The 18,889-nt window shown below is 37.9% G+C and overlaps 1 protein-coding gene across 7 annotated transcripts in view; it reads right to left on the bottom strand.

Annotated features, from left to right (window-relative positions):
* Positions 1 to 18,889, bottom strand: part of PTPRM (protein tyrosine phosphatase receptor type M) — an 824,645-nt gene that overhangs the window by 461,920 nt on the left and 343,836 nt on the right. For all 7 annotated transcript variants that reach the window (XM_027575435.2, XM_027575436.2, XM_027575438.2 and 4 more), the window contains exon 4: positions 9,948 to 10,026. In XM_027575435.2, the coding sequence (XP_027431236.1) occupies positions 9,948 to 10,026 (79 nt within the window). The remainder of the gene's footprint in view (positions 1 to 9,947; positions 10,027 to 18,889) is intronic.

Raw genomic sequence — 18,889 nt, forward strand, 5'->3', positions numbered from 1 at the left:
AAACAAACAAAATAGAAACAGACTCATAAATACAGAAGACAAACGGGTGGTTGCCAAAGGGGAGTGGGAGGATGGGTAAAACAGATTAAGAGGTATGAACTTCCAGTTATAAAATAAACAAGTCACAGGGATGAAAAGTACAGCATGCAAAATATAGTCAATAATATTTTAATAATTTTTATGGCTACAGATGATAACTATGCTTATTGTGAGCACTGCATATGTACAGAATTATCAAATCACTGTGTTATACACCTGAAACTAATACAACATTATATGTCAACTATACGTTAATAAAAAAAAATGCCAAAGGGAGTTCTTTGAGTGGAAGTAAAAGAATGCTAATTAACATCATAAAAACATAAAAAGGTAGAGTAAGTCTCACTGGTAATGGCAAATTTATAGTCATAGATTTTGCAATAAGGTAATAGTGTTGCATAATTCATCTACAACTCTAAAAGTTAGAAAAAAAGAACATGGTAAACATAACTATAAGTAGAATGATCTGTTGTTAGTTATACAATACAAAAAAACATAAATTGTAGCAAAAGAACCTATTTTGTAACAACCTAAAGTGTTTCTTTTAGGAGGAGAAGTAAAAATGTAAAGCCTCCAAATTCTATTAAAGTAAGTTGTTATCAGTTTAAAATAGGGTGCTATAAGTTTAAGATATTTTACGTAAGTTTTATGGGAATTATATAGAAAAATTTTGTAGTAATTTCACGGAAGAACAAGATAAAGAAATCAAAGCATATTGAAACCAAAAGCATCGAAACACACAAAAAAGACACCAGAATCAGAAACAAGGAAAAATAGATCCACAAAGCACCCAGAAAAAAATTAACAAAATGGAAATAGTGAGTCCTTTCCTGTCAAGAGTTACATTAAATATAAATAGTTTAAAAGACACAGAATGTCGGAATGGATAAAAAACCAAAAACAAGATCCAACAGTGTGCTGCCTACAAGAGAAGCACTTTAGCCTTAAAGACACACATAGGATGAGAGTGAAGGGATGGAAAAAGACATTTCAAGCAAATGGTAACCACAAAAAAAAAGAAAGAAAGAAAGAAAAGAAAAGCAGGGGCAGCTATACTTAGACAAAATAGTCTTTAAGTTAAAAATGATAAAAAGAGACAAAGTCATTATGTAATGACAGAGGGGCCTTATCTATCAACGAGATATAACAATTAGATGTAACAAGAAGATATATGTACACAATGGTGAAGCACTGACACACAAAAGCAAAAACTAGAAATAAAAGGAGAAATAAACAGTAACACAATAATAGTTGGGGATTTCAATACCCCACTCTCAACAGTGGATAGAGCATCTGGAGAGAGAATCATTAAGGAAACAGCTGACTTGAACAACACTATAGACCAAATGGACCTAACATATATAAAACATTGTATCCAACAACAGAAGAATATACATTCTTCTCAAGCACACATGGAATATTTTCTAGAATAGACCATATGTTAGGCCACAAAACAAGTCTTAGCAAATTTAAGAAGATTGAAATGGTACCAAGAATCTTTTCTGACCACCATGGAATGAAATTAGAAATCAATAACAAGAGGAAACTGGAAAATTCATGAGAAAATGGAAATTAAACTACTCTCTCCTGAAAAACAAATGGTTCAAAGAAGACATTAAAGGGGAGAAAAAGTTTCTTCAAATAAACAAAAATGGAAACACAAAATACAAAAACTTGTGGGATGTAGCAAAAGTAGTTCTAAGAGGGAACTTCATAGCAATATATGTCTATTTAAGAAGCAAAAAGGATCCTAAATATACAACCTAACTCTACATCTTAAAGAACTAGAAAAAGAACAAACTGAGCCCAAAGTTAGCAGAAGAAAGGAACAACAAAGATTAGAGTAGAAAAAAACAAAGAATAGAAAACAGTAGAAAAGATTAGCTAAACTAAGAGTTGGTTCTTTCAAAAGATAAACAAAATTAACAAATCCGTAGGGAGACTAACCAAGTTAAAGAGAGAGGACCCAAAGCAACAAATTATAAACGAAATAGACATTACAACTGATACCACAGAAATTCAAAGGGACATAGGAGGCTACTAAGAACTTTATGCCAACAAACCAAACAACCTAGAAGAAATGGAAAAATTCATAGAAACATACAGCTTACCACCAATAATTCAGGAAGAAATAGAAAATTTGAATAGACCAATTATGAGTAAGGAGATGAATCAGTAACCAAAAATCTCTCAACGAAGAAAAGCCCAGGACCAGATGGCTTCACCACTGAATTTTACCAAACATTTAAAGAAGAATTAACACCAATCCTTCTCAGACTCTTCTACAAAATTGAAGAGGAGGAAATAGTCCCAAACTCATTCTTTGAGTCCAGCATTATCCTGATACTAAAATTAGAAAAGAAAGCTACTAAAAACAAAACAAAACAAAACTACAGGCCAACATCCCTAATGAATATAGATGCAAAATTCTCAATAAAATATTAGCAAACCAATTCAGCAGCACAGTAAAAGGATCATACACTTTGATCAAGTGGAATTTATTCCTGGGATGCAAGGATGGTTCAACATATGCAAATCAATCAATATGATTATATCACATTAACAGAATGAATAAGAAGACTCATATGAGCATCTCAATAGGTACAGAAAAAACACTGGACAAAATTCAATATCCATTCAGGATAACAACTCTGAATGAATTATAGATAGAAGAAACGTATCTCAGCACAAAAAGGTCACATATGACAAGCCCACAGATAATACCACACTGAATGATGAACTGTTGAAAGCTTTTCCTCTAAGATTAGAACAAGACAAGATTGCCATTTTAACCACTCCTATTCAACATAGTTCTAGAAGTCTTAGCTAGGGCAATCACACAAGAAAAAGAAATAAAAAATTATCAGAATTAGAACGAACGAAAACTACCCTTACTTGCAGATAACACAATTTTATATACAAAAAAACCTAAACACTCAACTAAAAAACTATTACATCAATGAATTCAGTAAAGTCCCAGAATACAAAATTAACATACAAAATGGAGTAGTGTTCCTATACACTGACAATGAATTTTCTGAAAAAGAAATAAAGCAATCAATCGCATTTACAATAGCATCAAAACAATACAATGCTTGGGAATAAATTTAGCTAAGGAGATGAAAGATCTCTACACTGAAAACGACAAGATACTGATGAAAAAAAATTTTCAGAAGACACAAATGGCAAGGTAGCCTGTGTTCGTGGATTGAAAGAATTAATATTTTTATTATTTTATTATTTTTGAACATTTTTTTATTCATTTGAATGAGAAAGTGAGAGCTTTTGTGCTCTCTCGCTCTCTCTCAAAATAAAATCGTAAAAAAAAAGAAAAGAAAAAGTGAGAGCACGAGCAGAGGGTAGGGTCAGAGGAAAACAGAGAAGCAGACTCCCCCGTTAAGCAGGCAGCCCAATGCAGGGCTCGATCCCGGGACCCTGGGATCATGACCTGAGCTAAAGGCAGACACTTAACCGACTGAGCCACCCAGGCACCCCAAGAATTAATATTTTTAAAATGTTAATACTACCAAAAGCCATCTATAAATTCAATGCAGTTCTTACTAAGATTCCAAAAGCATTTTTTTATAGAAGTAGGAAAAACACTCCTAAAACTTACATGGAACCACAAAAAGACCCTGAATATCCAGAGCAATCCTGAGAAAGAAGAACAAAGCAGGAGGCACCACACTTCCTGATTTCAAGCTACACTATATATCTATAGTCACCAAAATGGCATGGGTACTGGCATAAAAATGGACAAATAGAAAAATGGAACAGAATTGAGAGCCCAGAAATACACCCCAGCACACAAAGTCAACTAATTTTTAAAAAGGAAGTCAAGAATACCCAATGGAAAAAAGATAGTCTTTTCAATAATGAAGCTGGGATAAGTGGATATTCACATGTATAATAATGAAATTTGACCCATATCTTACACCATACATAGACATTAACTTGAAATGGATTAAAGACATAAATGTGAGACATGAAACCATGAAACTCCTGAAAGGAAACAAAGGAATACAGCTCCTTGGCATGGGTCTTAGTAATAACTTTTTGGATATGACACCTAAAGCACAAGAAAAGAATAAAAGATAAACAAGTGGGACTACATCAAACTAAAAACGTCTGCACAGCAAAATAAACTATCAACAAAGTGAAATGACAACCTTATGGAATGGGAAAAATATTTGTAAACCATATATATCATGAGTGTTTAATATCCAAAAAATATATAAAACTCATACAACTTAATAGCAAAAAAATAATAACCTAATTTAAAAATGGACAAAGGACCTCAATAGACATTTCTCCAAAAAAGATATATGAAAGATCAATAGGTACATGAAAACAAAAGATGCTCAACATCACTAGTCCTTAGAGAAATGCAAATTAAAACCACAATGAGATATCACCTCATGCCTGTTAGAATGACCATCATCAAAAATATAAGAGGTAACAAATACCGGTACAGATGTGAAGAAAAGGAACCCTTATGTGTTGTTGATGGGAATGTAAATTGGTGCAGCCACGATGGAAAACAGTATGGAGGATCCTCACAAACGTTAAAAATAGAACTACCATATGACCCAGCAATTCTGCTTCTAGCAATTTATCCAAATGTACCGAAAACACTAACTAGAAAAGATATCTGCACCCCCATGTTCATAGCAGCATTATTTACAACAGCCAAGACATGGAAACAACTTAAGTTTCTATCAGTTGATGAGTGGATAAAGAAGCTGTGGGATATATATACAATGGAATATTATTCAGTCATAAAAAACAAGGAAATTATATCATTTGTGACAACATGGATGGACCTCAGGGCACTACGCTAAGTGAAATAAATCAGACAGAGAAAGACAAATACTGTATGATTTCATTTACATATGGAATCTGAAATGAAACAAACAAATAAAAAAACAAACTCAGATATCAGACTTGTAGTCACTGGGGGGAGTCGCAGGGAGGGGAAAGGGAGGAAGGTGGTAAATAGGAACAAACGTCCAGTTATAAATAAATACTAGGAATGTAACATACAACATGATGACTACCGCTATCCCCGCTGTGTGATATATACCATAGAGTATACCTTGGTATATATACCAAGAGTAATTCCTAAATTCTATGAGTTCTCATCACAAGGAGAACATTTGTTTTCCTTTTCTTTCTTTCCTTTTCTTTTTTGTATCTATAATGAGAAGATGGTTGCTAGCTGAACTTATTGTGGTAATCATTTCACAATATATGTATATTAAACCACCATGCTGATACCTTAAACTTTTACAGGGATGTATGCCAATTATTTCTCAATAAAACTGAGGAAAAATAAATAACTCAATTAGAAATGGGGAAAAAATCTAAATAGTCATTTCTTTCAAAAGGTATATAAGTGGCCAATAGAGAAAAAGATGCTTAACATAATTAGCCATTAGGGAATCAAAACCACAAAGAAATACCACTCCAAAGCCACTGAGGTAAAAAAAGAAAAGAAAAAAAAAAGGACAAATGACAAATATTGGCAAGAGTCCACTGCTCCTCAGAATGTAAAATGGTGCAGCCAATTTGATAAACAATTTCACTGTTAACCAAAATGCTAAACATAAGAGTTATTCTGTGACCCAGCAATCCTCCTAAGTATATATCCAAAATTATTGAAAACAAATGTCCACACAAAAGCCTGTAACAGAAATGTTCATCACAGTGTTAGTCCCAATAGTCTCAAATTAGAAACAACTCGAACGTTCATCAGTTGATGGACGTGTAAAGAACATGCGGTATTATCATACAATGGACTGTTTCTCGGCTTCAAGAAAGAATGAAGTATTGAAACACTCTAGAACTTGGATGAACCATGGAATGTGCTAAATGAAAGAAAACAGAAGATTACGTATTGTATGATTCCATTTAAATGAACTATGAGAAAGCAAGCCAATCTAGAGAGACAGAAAGTATTGCCTAAGGCTGAGGATGGAGGCCAAGGGAATGGAGAACTGACCTAACAGTGGGTTCAGGGTTTCTTTTTGGGGTGATGAAAATATTCTAAAGTTGACTGTGGTGATGGTTACACAACTCTGTGAATATACTAAAAACACTGAATTGTACACTTTAAGTGGGTGAGCTGTATATGTGAATTATATCTCCATAAACCTGTTAAAACGCTGTATGGCTTGTAAGACATAAAAATATGCACCAGCACTACAAGGTAATAACCGAAATACCCAGACATGCATAGCTTATAACCTACTTAAAAACAGGAGACAACATTATGAAGCTAATAAAATGCTTCTTCAGGTTCTCCTACTAGGATTATTGAACCAAACTCAAAATATATTTTGAGTGTGCATACCAAATACAAAAATTATCTGTGTTCATTAGATGTGGGCTTAAACCATCGAGCTGCTGATTCTGCACAGCCATATCCACATTTCATGCTGATCCTGCATTTTATTGTCACTAAAGTCAATTTTATGAGCAACTGTATACTCTTAACAGAACAAGTACTTTTAAAAAAATGTTGAAATGCCTGCTCATAAACCTATATAAATCCAAACAGTAGCCTTCAGAGTGAAATAAATAAAGTTCAGCAGTTTTGCATCATTTTGGAAAGCAGAGTTTTAGATATGAAATATTTATGCCCCCTTATGATTTAAATCTAATGACTATCATGATTTCAAAGTAATTGATTATTATTTAGAAATCTTGCTGGGAAATCCCCTAAAATATTACCTGCAAAGCTTTACACTTTAAGACCAAACTACTGCTTTCTTTAAAATCTTTATTTGCATGTTTTCCCCATAAACTTAGAGATTCAGGAAAAAATAATTACAGAAGGCCCATCATCAAAACCATTTAAAGCTTACCGTTCAAAATGCTGTTGTACCATACATTACCCTGGTACAGAACCTGTTTTGCAATTCTGTGTCTCTTAAGAGCAATTTGCAAAGCCATTTAGGTATTAGCACCAGTATTCTCCAAAGGAGAGACCATAAACACCATTTCTATGACTATAGGCAGCTGAGCTTGGAAGGAATGAACAAAACTGCGGGAGACACATTTTGGGAGGCTCTGATAGAAGGACAAGCATTAAGTAAGTCTTTATATCTTACTGAAGACAATGACTCAGACACTGCGGAATGGGAGGAGCCACACATCAGGAGCTATTTTGTTGGCCAATGGCCAGATGTAGAACAAACCTAGGATAGAGAAAAAGATGGACCCCTGCAAACTTGGCCTCATCCATTGCATCTGCAGCAGGGCGAAGGTTGCTCTGGGTAACGGGGAACACTCAGCACGTAGCAGGCATGCATCATTCCTCTATTTTCTTTAACCTCCTGGTAAGAGGTGAATCTGAGGTGGGATCATTTATGTACATTAGAAGATCCTATGGCATTTTTCCAAGCCCAAGGCTATTACTTTGAGGATTTGGCCAAGTTCCAACTCAGGTAATTATATTCCGCTTCCTAAATTTGCCCTGCTGTTCCAGTTAGGTACAGCACTGTTCGTTTTCCTGCCTTTTCAGAAAAAAAAAGGGGAGAAATTCTTCTTGAACTCACCAGTCTTGCAGACAGAAGAAAGGCAAATGTAATGTGTTACAAAAGTAATGTCTGCCTCAGTAAGGAACAAGATGACTGTGGTGTTTGAACTTTGGTGCCATGGCAAGCTCTGAGCACCAGATAAAGATCGCAGAGAGAGCAAAATCCCTCTGGATGGAATCAGATGACTGTGCCATGATACCCTCATCAGATAATGACCACAAAGGGCTCTCGGTAACTACCACAGAGAATGAGCTCATGATCTCTTCAATCCAGGCAATAAAAGCAGAGACACTTCTGCAAATGTTCGTATCTTTAATATCATTGCAGGTATAACCACTTTCTCAGGAATTGGGGTAGGGACCACCAGCACAAATTCAGGAATGTTTGAACCAGCCAGTCTCTCTCCCTTTAATGCCGGGGACCCTAAAAATAAAGCAGGCTGTCATCCCTCACACGGCCAAAGATTTAAAGTCTGACAATATCAATTTTGGGCAAGGATATAGGGAAAACAAAACTCCCATGCGCGCTGGTGGGAATATAAACTGGTTCAGACACTTTTCATAGCAACTTGGCACCATCTAGTAAAACTAAAAGTGTTTCTACCCTACATCCCAGCCATTCTGCTTCTAAAAATATACCCTACTGAGGTTCTTGTACATTGCACCCAGAGGCACTCACACAGATATTCACTGTAGCCATGTTTGTCATAAAGAACTGGGAGAAAAAAACTAAATGTGTGTGGAAGAACAGAAAAATAAAGCATAGTATATTCATATGATAGAATATCATGGATTTACCTAAAAAACATAACGCTAAGTGGAGAAAAAAAATAGAGTAATTTGTACAGCTGGATACTATTCATTCCAATTTACAAAAGGCAAACATTACTTTCTTACTTTTTATGAACCAGAGTGATTATGGGAAAAAGCACACCTCCATGCATGTACGCAAGTATGTACACATATGCCCACACACAGACATTTGTAGTATTTTGGTTGCTCAGCTCTCAAAGCACTATTCTGGGGTTGGGAAATGCCCCACTGTATGTTTTTTGGTAAAAGTCTTGGCCTAACTCCCACGACAGAAGGCAAAAAAGCCACAGTGGGATTTCCTAGATGACCCCAATTGCTAGCAAGGGAATGAGCACATGATCTAGCTTGCCAGCCCTGATAACCTCACTCGGGGTCTTGAGCCTAAGGCCAAGCAGGCAAAGGTACAGAGACAGTGACAAATGTTCTGGCAGGTGGCAAGGGTCAGGTGGCCAGAGAGTAGGCTGCAGCCCCCCTGCTCCCACAGATGGCCCCTCAGGCATAGCAGTCACCATGGTTCTGACTGCAGAGTCTCTCTTTTGGTTCCCACCCATTACTGGAGCCTAGATCACCGATGTTCCCCGTGATTCTATTTGCCACCAATTCCATTTCTATACAAAGATTTTCTGCTTGAAGCAGCTACATCTGTTTCTGCTGCTTGTGGAATACGAACCTTACAGATGGAGGAGGTTGCAGCAAGCTCACCCAGTGGCGGCCCCAGGACAGGCAGGGGAGAAATGGAACTGGCTGACGTGCAATATTTTATTTTGATTTAATGACAATGGTTCAGATACAAATTTGACAGCCTGTTAATAGCTGTTCATATTGAACAGCAAAAAAAAAAAAAAAAAAAAAAAAAGGTGTGTTTATCACCCATTGGAATTTTTAAAGTATTAATTTTTAAAGATTTATTTATTTATTTGAGAGAGCGAGAATGAGAGAGAGTACATGAGAGGGGGTTGGGTCAGAGGGAGAAGCAGGCTCCCTGCTGAGCAGGGAGCCCGATGTGGGACTCGATCCCGGAACTCCAGAATCATGACCTGAGCCGAAGGCAGTCACTTAACCAACTGAGCCACCCAGGCGCCCTAAAGTATTAATTTTTAAAAGATGAATTTCATGCCATTTTTGGAGTCCCTAAGTGGTTCAGGTACATTTCTTGTATTTCACAGATCCCAGGCCTGTTTGGGGTCCTGCTGTTTGAAAGTATGCCAGTAATACACTGAATTTAGGAGCAAAATGCACAGATTCTCAATGTTCAACCTGTGCTTCTATTTAAAAGGGAAATCCACAGATCATCGCAAGGATGTTTGATTCTACCAAAGCAGGCCATTAGTCCTCATTCCTAATCTTCATTTTAGAGACGCTCAGTTACATACAATGAATGACATACGAAATAGGTGTTTTTGGACTTCTGGGCTAACAAAGCAACACTTAAAGACTTGTCAGGAACTCTTTTAGCAGGATAACTTCTCCCCAGGTTTCAGTGTCTTCTCTTAATCTGTAACATAAATATGCCCCCAATGATGGACCCAAATGTGTAAGAGTTGAGGCAACTTACTGCACGGATGTCCTAACACCTTCACTTCATCAATAACAAGGTAGCCTTGATGTCCAGAAGTTATCACTTCAAAAATCACCTGGAAAATTAAGAAAGATTTATATTATTCACTCATTTTGTCAGAGTTTTACCAAATGTCTCCTACACATAAATGTAGTTTGTTCATTCATTCATCATGTTTCTAACAACCATTAATGGAGCACCTAATATCTGCCAGTCAATGTTCCAGGTTTTAAGATGACAAATATAGAAAAGATCCCAACCCAGTTTTCAGGGAGGTTAATGGGAAGGGCTGGGTCAGACATCATCCTACCTCAAGACTCACCTGGTAAGGAGGTAATACCATGGTTAAGAGCTGATATTTGGAAGATGGAGGCTTAAAGTCATTTACCATAGACAATGTTGAGATTTAAATTGCTTTACGAGAACATATTTTCTGGTCAGTTCCTCTGAGGGGATTCTATGACCATGCTGAACCATGTGGGGCCCTGGGTTTTATACAACTAAAATGAAAAAACTACCATAAAGGCTGTGAAAGAAAAGTACAGGGTACTAGAATAACATATACCAAAAGGACCTCCTGTGAGGAGGTTGCAGTTCTCCTAACAGCTGATTATGAATGAGGAAGGAGAGTAAGGCTTCTTCCTGGGCATCTGCAAAGGCCCTGAGGTGGACATGGCCATGGCCATGAAGAGGAGTATTGGGACATATAGCTATAAAAGTCAGCTGTGACCAGGTTGCAGAGGCTCCTCTCCTAGGGCAGGGATTCCAGGGAAGACACTATATTAGTAATATAAAGACGCCATGGCTGCTGAAACTCAGAGGGCAGAGATATGAATTAAGAGCAGAATGACATAAAAATCTCTACAGTGCTAAAATCAAGAGGTCTTTAGCAACTGCTTGATCATGGGAAAAGTAAGGCAGAAAAAGAAGGGCAACATGCTCTGAAGTTCTCAGAATGAACGATATTTTTGAGATTGTAGGGTCACTTCAGAGAAATTGAGGTTAAAGGAGAAAAAAAGCAGTAAGAAGTTATCAATGTTCTTAACATGACTGTCTGAAGTTGTCTAATATGGCTATTATTAAAAAGGTCCACATGACATTATTTTCATCTCCATTTACATATATCTGCATCATCAAGGAGACTGTGGCTCATGCAAAATAAATTTTCTAAGTCTTAAAAAAAAACAGCAACTGCACTCTTGGAGAAACGAAGTTTCATTCCTATAAAAATCTGTACACAAATGAAAAACTTTACTCATTGTAGCCAAAACCTGGAAACAGCCCAGATGGCATTCAATGGTAAATAATAAAGAAGACTGCTGTACATCCATAGCATGGAATACTACTCCACAATACCAAGGAAATAACTATTGATGATAGGATGAGCTCTAGAGAATTATGCTGAGTGAAAAAGCCAATCACAAAGATTACCTACTATATGATTCCATTTATGTAGTATTGTGTAAAGTCAACATTTTTGAAGGGAGGGCAGATTAGTCGTTGCCAGGGCTTAGGGATGGAGGAAGAAGGGACGAAAGGGTGGTTAGAGGACAACACGAGTTGAGTGATCCTTGTGATGCTGGAACCTTTAAGGTTTTTGCTGTAGTGATGGATGCACAAACCTCCTCAGGTAATAAAACTGTATAGTTCACAGCAGCTTTATTTGCAATAGCTAAAACACGGAAACCACCAAGTATCCATTGATGGATGAATGGGTAAGCAAAATGGGGTAAATACATACAATGAAATATTATTCAGTCTTAAAAAGGAAGGAAATTCCAACACATGCTATGACGTGGAGAAACCTGGGGGACATTACGATGGGTGAAATAAGTCAGCCACAGAAGGGCAAATACTGTATGACCCCACATATATGAGTTACCTGGAACAATCAAATCCAGAGAGACAGAAAGCAGAATGATAGTTGCCAGTGGCTGAAGAGAGGGGCAATGGGAAGTTACTATTTTACAGAGGCAGAGTTTCAGTTGTGCAAGGTGAAAAGAGTTCTGGAGATGGATGCTGGTGATGGTTGCACAACATTAAGAAGGTATTTCATACCATTGAACTGTATACTTAAACATTATTAAGATGATAAATTTTATGTTATTTGTATTTTACTACAGTAAAACAAAAGCAAAAAAATGTATAGAACTAAATACACACACATGCATGCACAAGTAAAATGGGAAATCTGAAAAAGGGTAGATTTCAACCATGTCAATATCCTGGTTGTGATATTATACTTGCGGTTTGCAAACTGCTACCATTGGAGGAAACTGGGTACTATGTACACAGGAATCTGTATTATTTCTTACTGCTGCATCTGACTCCACAATTATCTCCACAAAAATTTTAACTTAAAAAAGTAACTATAAATTACCATTTACTAAGCGCTTAATACAGTACATACACTGGGCTGATATCACCCCATCATCTTATTTATCAGTTCATGAAAAAATTCTTCAAGGATTCATATTTGAAGAACAAAGAGATTCAGATACACAATAATTGTTAAAAATCCAGTCTTTCTGGATGTTTACACTACTACACATTGCCTGAACAAACACTTCAACCCTAGGACTGCATTATTTATGTGTGTGCAATGGATGTAAAAATGGAGAAAGCAATCAGCAGAGCCCAAAACGGAAAAGCTCAGGGGGCTCCCTAGATAAGAAGTCATCCCAGAAACATCTGCTAGACTAGATGACCCTACACCACGATGTCACAACACTGAAATACAAAACATACAGGGGAGAGGAGAGGACCAAAGGAGAACAGAAATGAAAACAAAACAAAACAAAACAAAAACACTTTGTCCTATTTGTAAGTATATATATATTTTTTCACTGATGACACAGAGAAAGGAAGATGAATGCACAGTATTACAATCTGTAATCTTGCATATTTCTCTCTCTGCTGAAGTCTAGAAGAGGACAGTTGAGAGAATAAAAAGCAGATGAGTCCTGACAGCAAGTGGGGGAAAGAGCCCTCCAGAAGCCCTCCAAGCTGGGGCCCTGGGAGGAGACAGCAAGAGCAGGCAGCACAGGACCCAGCTGCCTGCTCTGTTCACAATGGCCAGTGAATACACCAATGTCCGTGACCACCAGCTACCCAAGAACTCCATGGCGTTGGTCATGGAAAGGGTATTTTGAAAGCCAAAACCAGACATGTTCATCCATCCTTCCTTCCTCCCAGGATATTCCTTCTTCCCTCCCTCTTACACATTCATTCAATTCAAGTCTCCACTGGGTGTCCTCTTTCTTCCACGCACTGTGATAAGTACTGTGATAAACATCACGAACAGAACAGATGGAAAACTGTCCTTCACAACAAGCCATATTTTTACTTTATCAACTACATGGGTTGAAGCTTCTTATAAAAATGGAATAATCTTTATTTTTGAAGAGATATGCTAACTCTTAGAATATATTGTACATACAAAAATGTTCATGTGGATCTATTTTTGAAGTTGCCATGTGTAAATTCAAAGCATAATATTTCATTTAAACCAATATAGGACCATGGCCCTATGAAAGAATGGGAGAGAAAGAAAGGAGGGGAAGAAATGAGAGACCTCGATAAGTCATCCTAAAACCTTTGAACCAGTTTTTTCATTAATCACATTCACAGAATTTATGACCCTAAAAGATTCACACTCAAAGATTCTGAGTCTTATTGTCCAACTATTTATAGGATATTTACTGTAAGCTCTGAGAGGGATACAAAAAATATTAGACAATTTTACGAAATTTAGGCTTCAAGTCCACAAAAAATAAGGAACACAATCAACGAACAGAACGAGACGATGGCCATCTAACAGGTGGGAACAATAAAGAGCTCACAGGACTGTGATCTTTCTCCACCACAGGACTGTCACCTCCTCCTTACCCAACCAGCCAGGACACCTCTGACACAGCCAACACAACCTTCAATCCATTTCTCACCCTGCTCGTTAAACTCACAGATACCCCAAAAGGACTTACAAGTGTCCCTGCTGGCCCGGAGGCAGAGAGACTCAGCAGCAAGCCCATGCACTCCAGATTCCCAGCAAGACGACTTGCCAGTGAGGCCACAACAAAAGAATCAAACACAGATTTATTTCTGAAACTTTATCTGTTCCCCTCAGTCTTCTAAAGGCATCTCACTGCAAATACACCAAGAGAACAATGGACTGCTCCATTCAGTTAATTAGAAATTTTGGAAAGTAAACTTGAAAAGCCTAGGAGATTCCAGCACTGACTTAACTTAGTTTCCCTAACTGTAGAGACAAAAAGGACAAAATAATATTCATAGATAAGTTTATGTGGGTGTGTTCACACACTTCACACACATGTATATATTGACATACAATATACCAATAAAATTTTTACATGACACATTTAGGTATTATACCTAAGAAGGTGAATTATGTGCTGCAAGTTTGGAAGGAGTAACGCCAATGCTTCTTTCCAAAAACTGAAGCAAGTTTTTCAAAAGACCATTTTCCACCTCTTTTTTAGTAATTTTAGTTAAAGGGCTTATGAGTACAAGTTTTATTAGCTGCTTCAAGTTTATAACTTAGTATATAAATGTTTCAACACATACCACAATTATAAAGTAGGTTTGATTTGTACTGAAAAGTTTGCTATATTGAAATAAATATGACTGAATGAAAATTCCTGAATTTAGGTGGTCTACAACAATCTTAGACTGACTGCTAACTTGATTTGAACATCTGACCAGTAAGAGATTCACTCTGTTGCTTCTAACAAACACGAGGGTTAAGACATGCCCTGAGAACATGAGGCCTATTTTAAATACATTTCTTAAAAACAGATTTTTAGACTCCCATAAAAAGGTTTCCTTGTCTTGAATTCTTGTTATCTGGCAAGTTTTTCATTTTGTACTTTTTTCTAGCCAGTGCCCTTACCAAGAAAGCTCCAAAAGCAAAAATATTTTTGTCTGTTTTTGTCAAATAAGGAACTACTCTACTGAAAGTACAGGTATTGCTCTAGTGAAGTATAACAAGTACATGCAGAACCCAGCGGGAGTCCTGGGATGTCTGAAAATGCCAGCATCGAGGGCCAAAAAGATAGAGGTCAGAGGAAAGAAGTAATAACAGGAGAACACCAACAGCACCACTGGAAAAGGAAAAAGAAAGCTGAAACAAACTGATTTGCAGATGTGCCCATGCTTACTTTTATCAAATAGAACAGAATACACTGGAAGTCTATATTAAGAAGTGAGGTTTGTCTCTCTTTAAGAAACATACCAAGTCTTTTCATTTAGGAAAATTCAAAAATTTAAAAACCATCTATGTCTCAGGTATCTTTTGCATATATTATGTAATTTTCCCCAACCATTTGAGGCAAGCAAATTCCCTTTCAGGGATGAGGAGGCTGACTCAGAAAGTAATTATGTAATTTTTCTGAGATCACACAATTAGTACATTGCAGGGTCAGGGTGTAATTCCAGGTCTATTTTACTTCTAAGTCTGGACTCTTTACTGAACTGCTTTAACTAGTAAGCATGAGAGACTACATATATGTAGAATATACATACATACACACACACATACATATGTCTGACCGATACATACATACATATCTATACACACATATACATATATAATACACAACCATGCATTCACACACACAAAAATATATATCCTTTAATTCATATATATATATATATATATATGTATGTTCTAAAATTTTTACTTCCACATTTAAGTAAGGAATGTAGTAATCATCTGGTTAACCTAGCAATGTAGATGCAAGGAACAGTTATATGACATAGTTTTAACAACAGAAATTTTAAGACAAGGGTCAGCAAACTATAGTCAACAGGACAAATCGCCCCAACCTCTGTTTTTGTGTTACCCACAAAGTAAGGATGGTTTTTATACTTTTCAACAGTGGGAGAAAGTCAAAAGAACAGTTATTTAGCACCACATGAGAATTATATGAAATTGAAATTTCAATGTCTACAAATAAAGTTTTATCATAACACAGTCATGTTCATTCAACTGTGTATCGTTTAGAACAGCTTCGCACAAAAACAGCAGAGCTCAGTAGATGTCACAGAGACCATCTGGCCCACAAAGCCTGAAATATTTATGACTACCAAGCTTCCAGATTACAAAAAAAAAAAAAAACCAACAAACCTTTCCTGCTTGGCTCCCCAACAACTGCCATTACTCTGGATAACAAGAAAGCATGTATCAAGAGCAAGAGTTTGTCACCACCAAATACAACATGCTCTGCACTCCGTGCGGGAGCCTCGCATTCCAGCAATGGCAGGGGGAAGCCCTCCCCCTGGACCGAATTGCTTCAAGTGCGTCACATGGGTATCATTTCTAATACCCACTTAGGCTTATAGTATCATTACCATTTTTTTAAAAAGCATAATTGCATACCAAAACAAAACCATAGACACTAATTACTTGATAGACCTCAAAACACTGTATACAAAATTAAATCAAATTAAAAAATAAAATAAAACCCAACTCATTTAGCAGTCAAATCTTCTACAAAGAAACTGAACTACTGAGAACGTTTAACACTTTAATATTAAAACCTAACCCTCAGTGATGATTCTACGCCATGTTCTTTGGCACAAGATAGATTTCATGGAAGTATCTTTGTATTTACTGAGACACACACAATTTTAGGAAAAATGTCTTTGCCCTCTAAGTCAATTGAAATTGTGATTACTTGAAAAAGTTGAAAACTAAAGTGTTTGATCAGTACAACAAAAATCACAGAGCCATCCTTGCTTATTCTGGAATAATTTTGCCAAAACCCAGCATTTAATCCTTTTTCTTGGGGGGGGGGGGGATCTGGCCTGAAAAAAAATATAATTAATCCTCATTATTTGCAGATTCTGTATTTGCGAATTTGCCTACTCACTAGCTTATCTGAGACCCCAAAACCAATATATGAAAAGCTTTCATGGTCATTTGTGGACATGCACAGAGGGGTAAAATTTGAGTTGCGCATCCTAGCTGAGGTCAGTTAACACAATGCTCTTTTGATTCAGGTCTCATACCATAAACGTATGTCCTTACCCCAGTCTGTTTGGTAAGGCATTTTTCCTATTTTTGTGCCTTCTATGGGTGATGCTGCTATTTAAAATGGCACCCAAATGCAATGCTGAGGTGTTGTCTAGTGTTCCAAAGCACAAGAAGGCTGCACTGTGCCTTATGGAGAAAATATGTGTCTTAGGGAAGTTTCATTCAGGCATAAGTCATCATACTTTTGGCTGAGTTTAATGTTAAAAATCAACGACGTAGATGGCGGAGGAGTATGAGGCCTAAATTTTGTCTGGTCCCAGGAATTCAGCTGGATAGGGATCAAACCATTCTGAACACCTATGAACTCAACAGGAGATACAAGAAAAGAATAGCAGCAACTCTCTGAACAGAAAAGCGACCACTTTCTGAAAGGTAGGACGAGCGGAGAAGTGAATCCGAGGTGATATTCGGGAAGATAGACGGCGGGGGAGGGGGCCTCCGTAGGCTGCTTCTGGCAAGTGATAGAGCCGCGGACCACAAAATCGGAACTTTTAGAAGTCGGCTACTCTGAGGGACGTCGCTTCAGTGGCTCAGCACGGGGATGGAACCCTCGTGGGACAGTGTGGTCTCAGGACCCTCAGGGTCACAGAAAAACCGGGGGTGCCTGAGTGCAGCAAAGCTCCCAGGTATCGGAGCGGGAAAGCCAGCTGCAGAGACGGAGCCGAGGAGTGAGCTCTCACCTCGGGGATGCCATGAACCGTGATCCGAGGCACAGTCGGGCCACTGCTCTTTCAGCGGGGACCCGACAAGCAGCAGATCTGGGGAGACTCCCCTTCCTCCCCGGGGAGGAGCGGCGTGGAAGGGCCCCGCAGGGATCCGCTGGGTTTGGAGACTCCACACGGGGTCGGGTGCCAGACATAGAAACGCTCGGTCACAGGCCGGGTGAGCACGGAGTGCGGCTGGAGACCGGGGAGACGGGAGTGATTGACTGCTTTTCTCTGGGGCTCACTGAGGAACGGGCCCCAAGTTCTCGGCTCCTCCGGGGAAGAGATTGGGAGGCCGCCATTTTCACTCTCATTCTCCAAAGCCGTACGGAAAGCTTGCAGGGAACAAAAGCTCCCGAGAGCAAACCCAAGCAGATTACGTAGCCCGGACCCGGCAAGGGCGGGGCAATTCCGCCTCCGGCAAAGACATTTGGAAACCACGGCAACAGGACCCTCCCCCAGAAGACCAGCAAGAACAGCCAGCCAAGACCAACTTCACCGATCAATAAGAACAGCAAAACTCCAGCACAACGGGAATACTGCACATAGAATGCATGGCTTTTTATCCCCCGATCCCTTAGTCTTTCAAAGTTAATTTTTGTAATTTTCTTTTTTTTTAATTTTTCTTTTTCCCTTTTCCAACCAACATCTTATCAATAACTTTTTAAAAAATCTTTATTTTTCATTTTTAAAGTCATATTCTATCCCTTCATAGTAGTTAACCTTATATATATAAGTTCTCTCTTTAAAATTTTGGGATACAGTTTCTTCTAACAGACCAAAATATACCATGAATCTTTAGTGTATGGCTTTGTTCTAGTCTCCTGCCTGATCATATTCTCTACCTTCTTTCTTTTTTTTTTTTAATTTCCCTTCTTTCCTTTTTCTTTTTCTTTCTTTTTTTTTTTTTTAAGATTTTATTTGACAGAGAGAGACACAGCGAGAGAGGGAACAAAAGCAGGGGGAGAGGGAGAGGAAGAAGCAGGCTTCCTGCGGAGCAGGTAGCCCGATGCGGGGCTCAATCCCAGAACACTGGTATCATCACCTGAACAGAAAGCAGAAGCTTAATGACTGAGCAACCCAGGCGCCCCACTTCTTTCTTTTTTTCAACCAACTTCTTCCCTTATCAATTCCTTTCATAAAATCTGTTATAATTTTCGTATTTACACACATATTCCAGC

This window comes from Zalophus californianus, chromosome 14 (genome assembly GCF_009762305.2).
Source record: "Zalophus californianus isolate mZalCal1 chromosome 14, mZalCal1.pri.v2, whole genome shotgun sequence".
NCBI lineage: Eukaryota > Metazoa > Chordata > Mammalia > Carnivora > Otariidae > Zalophus > Zalophus californianus.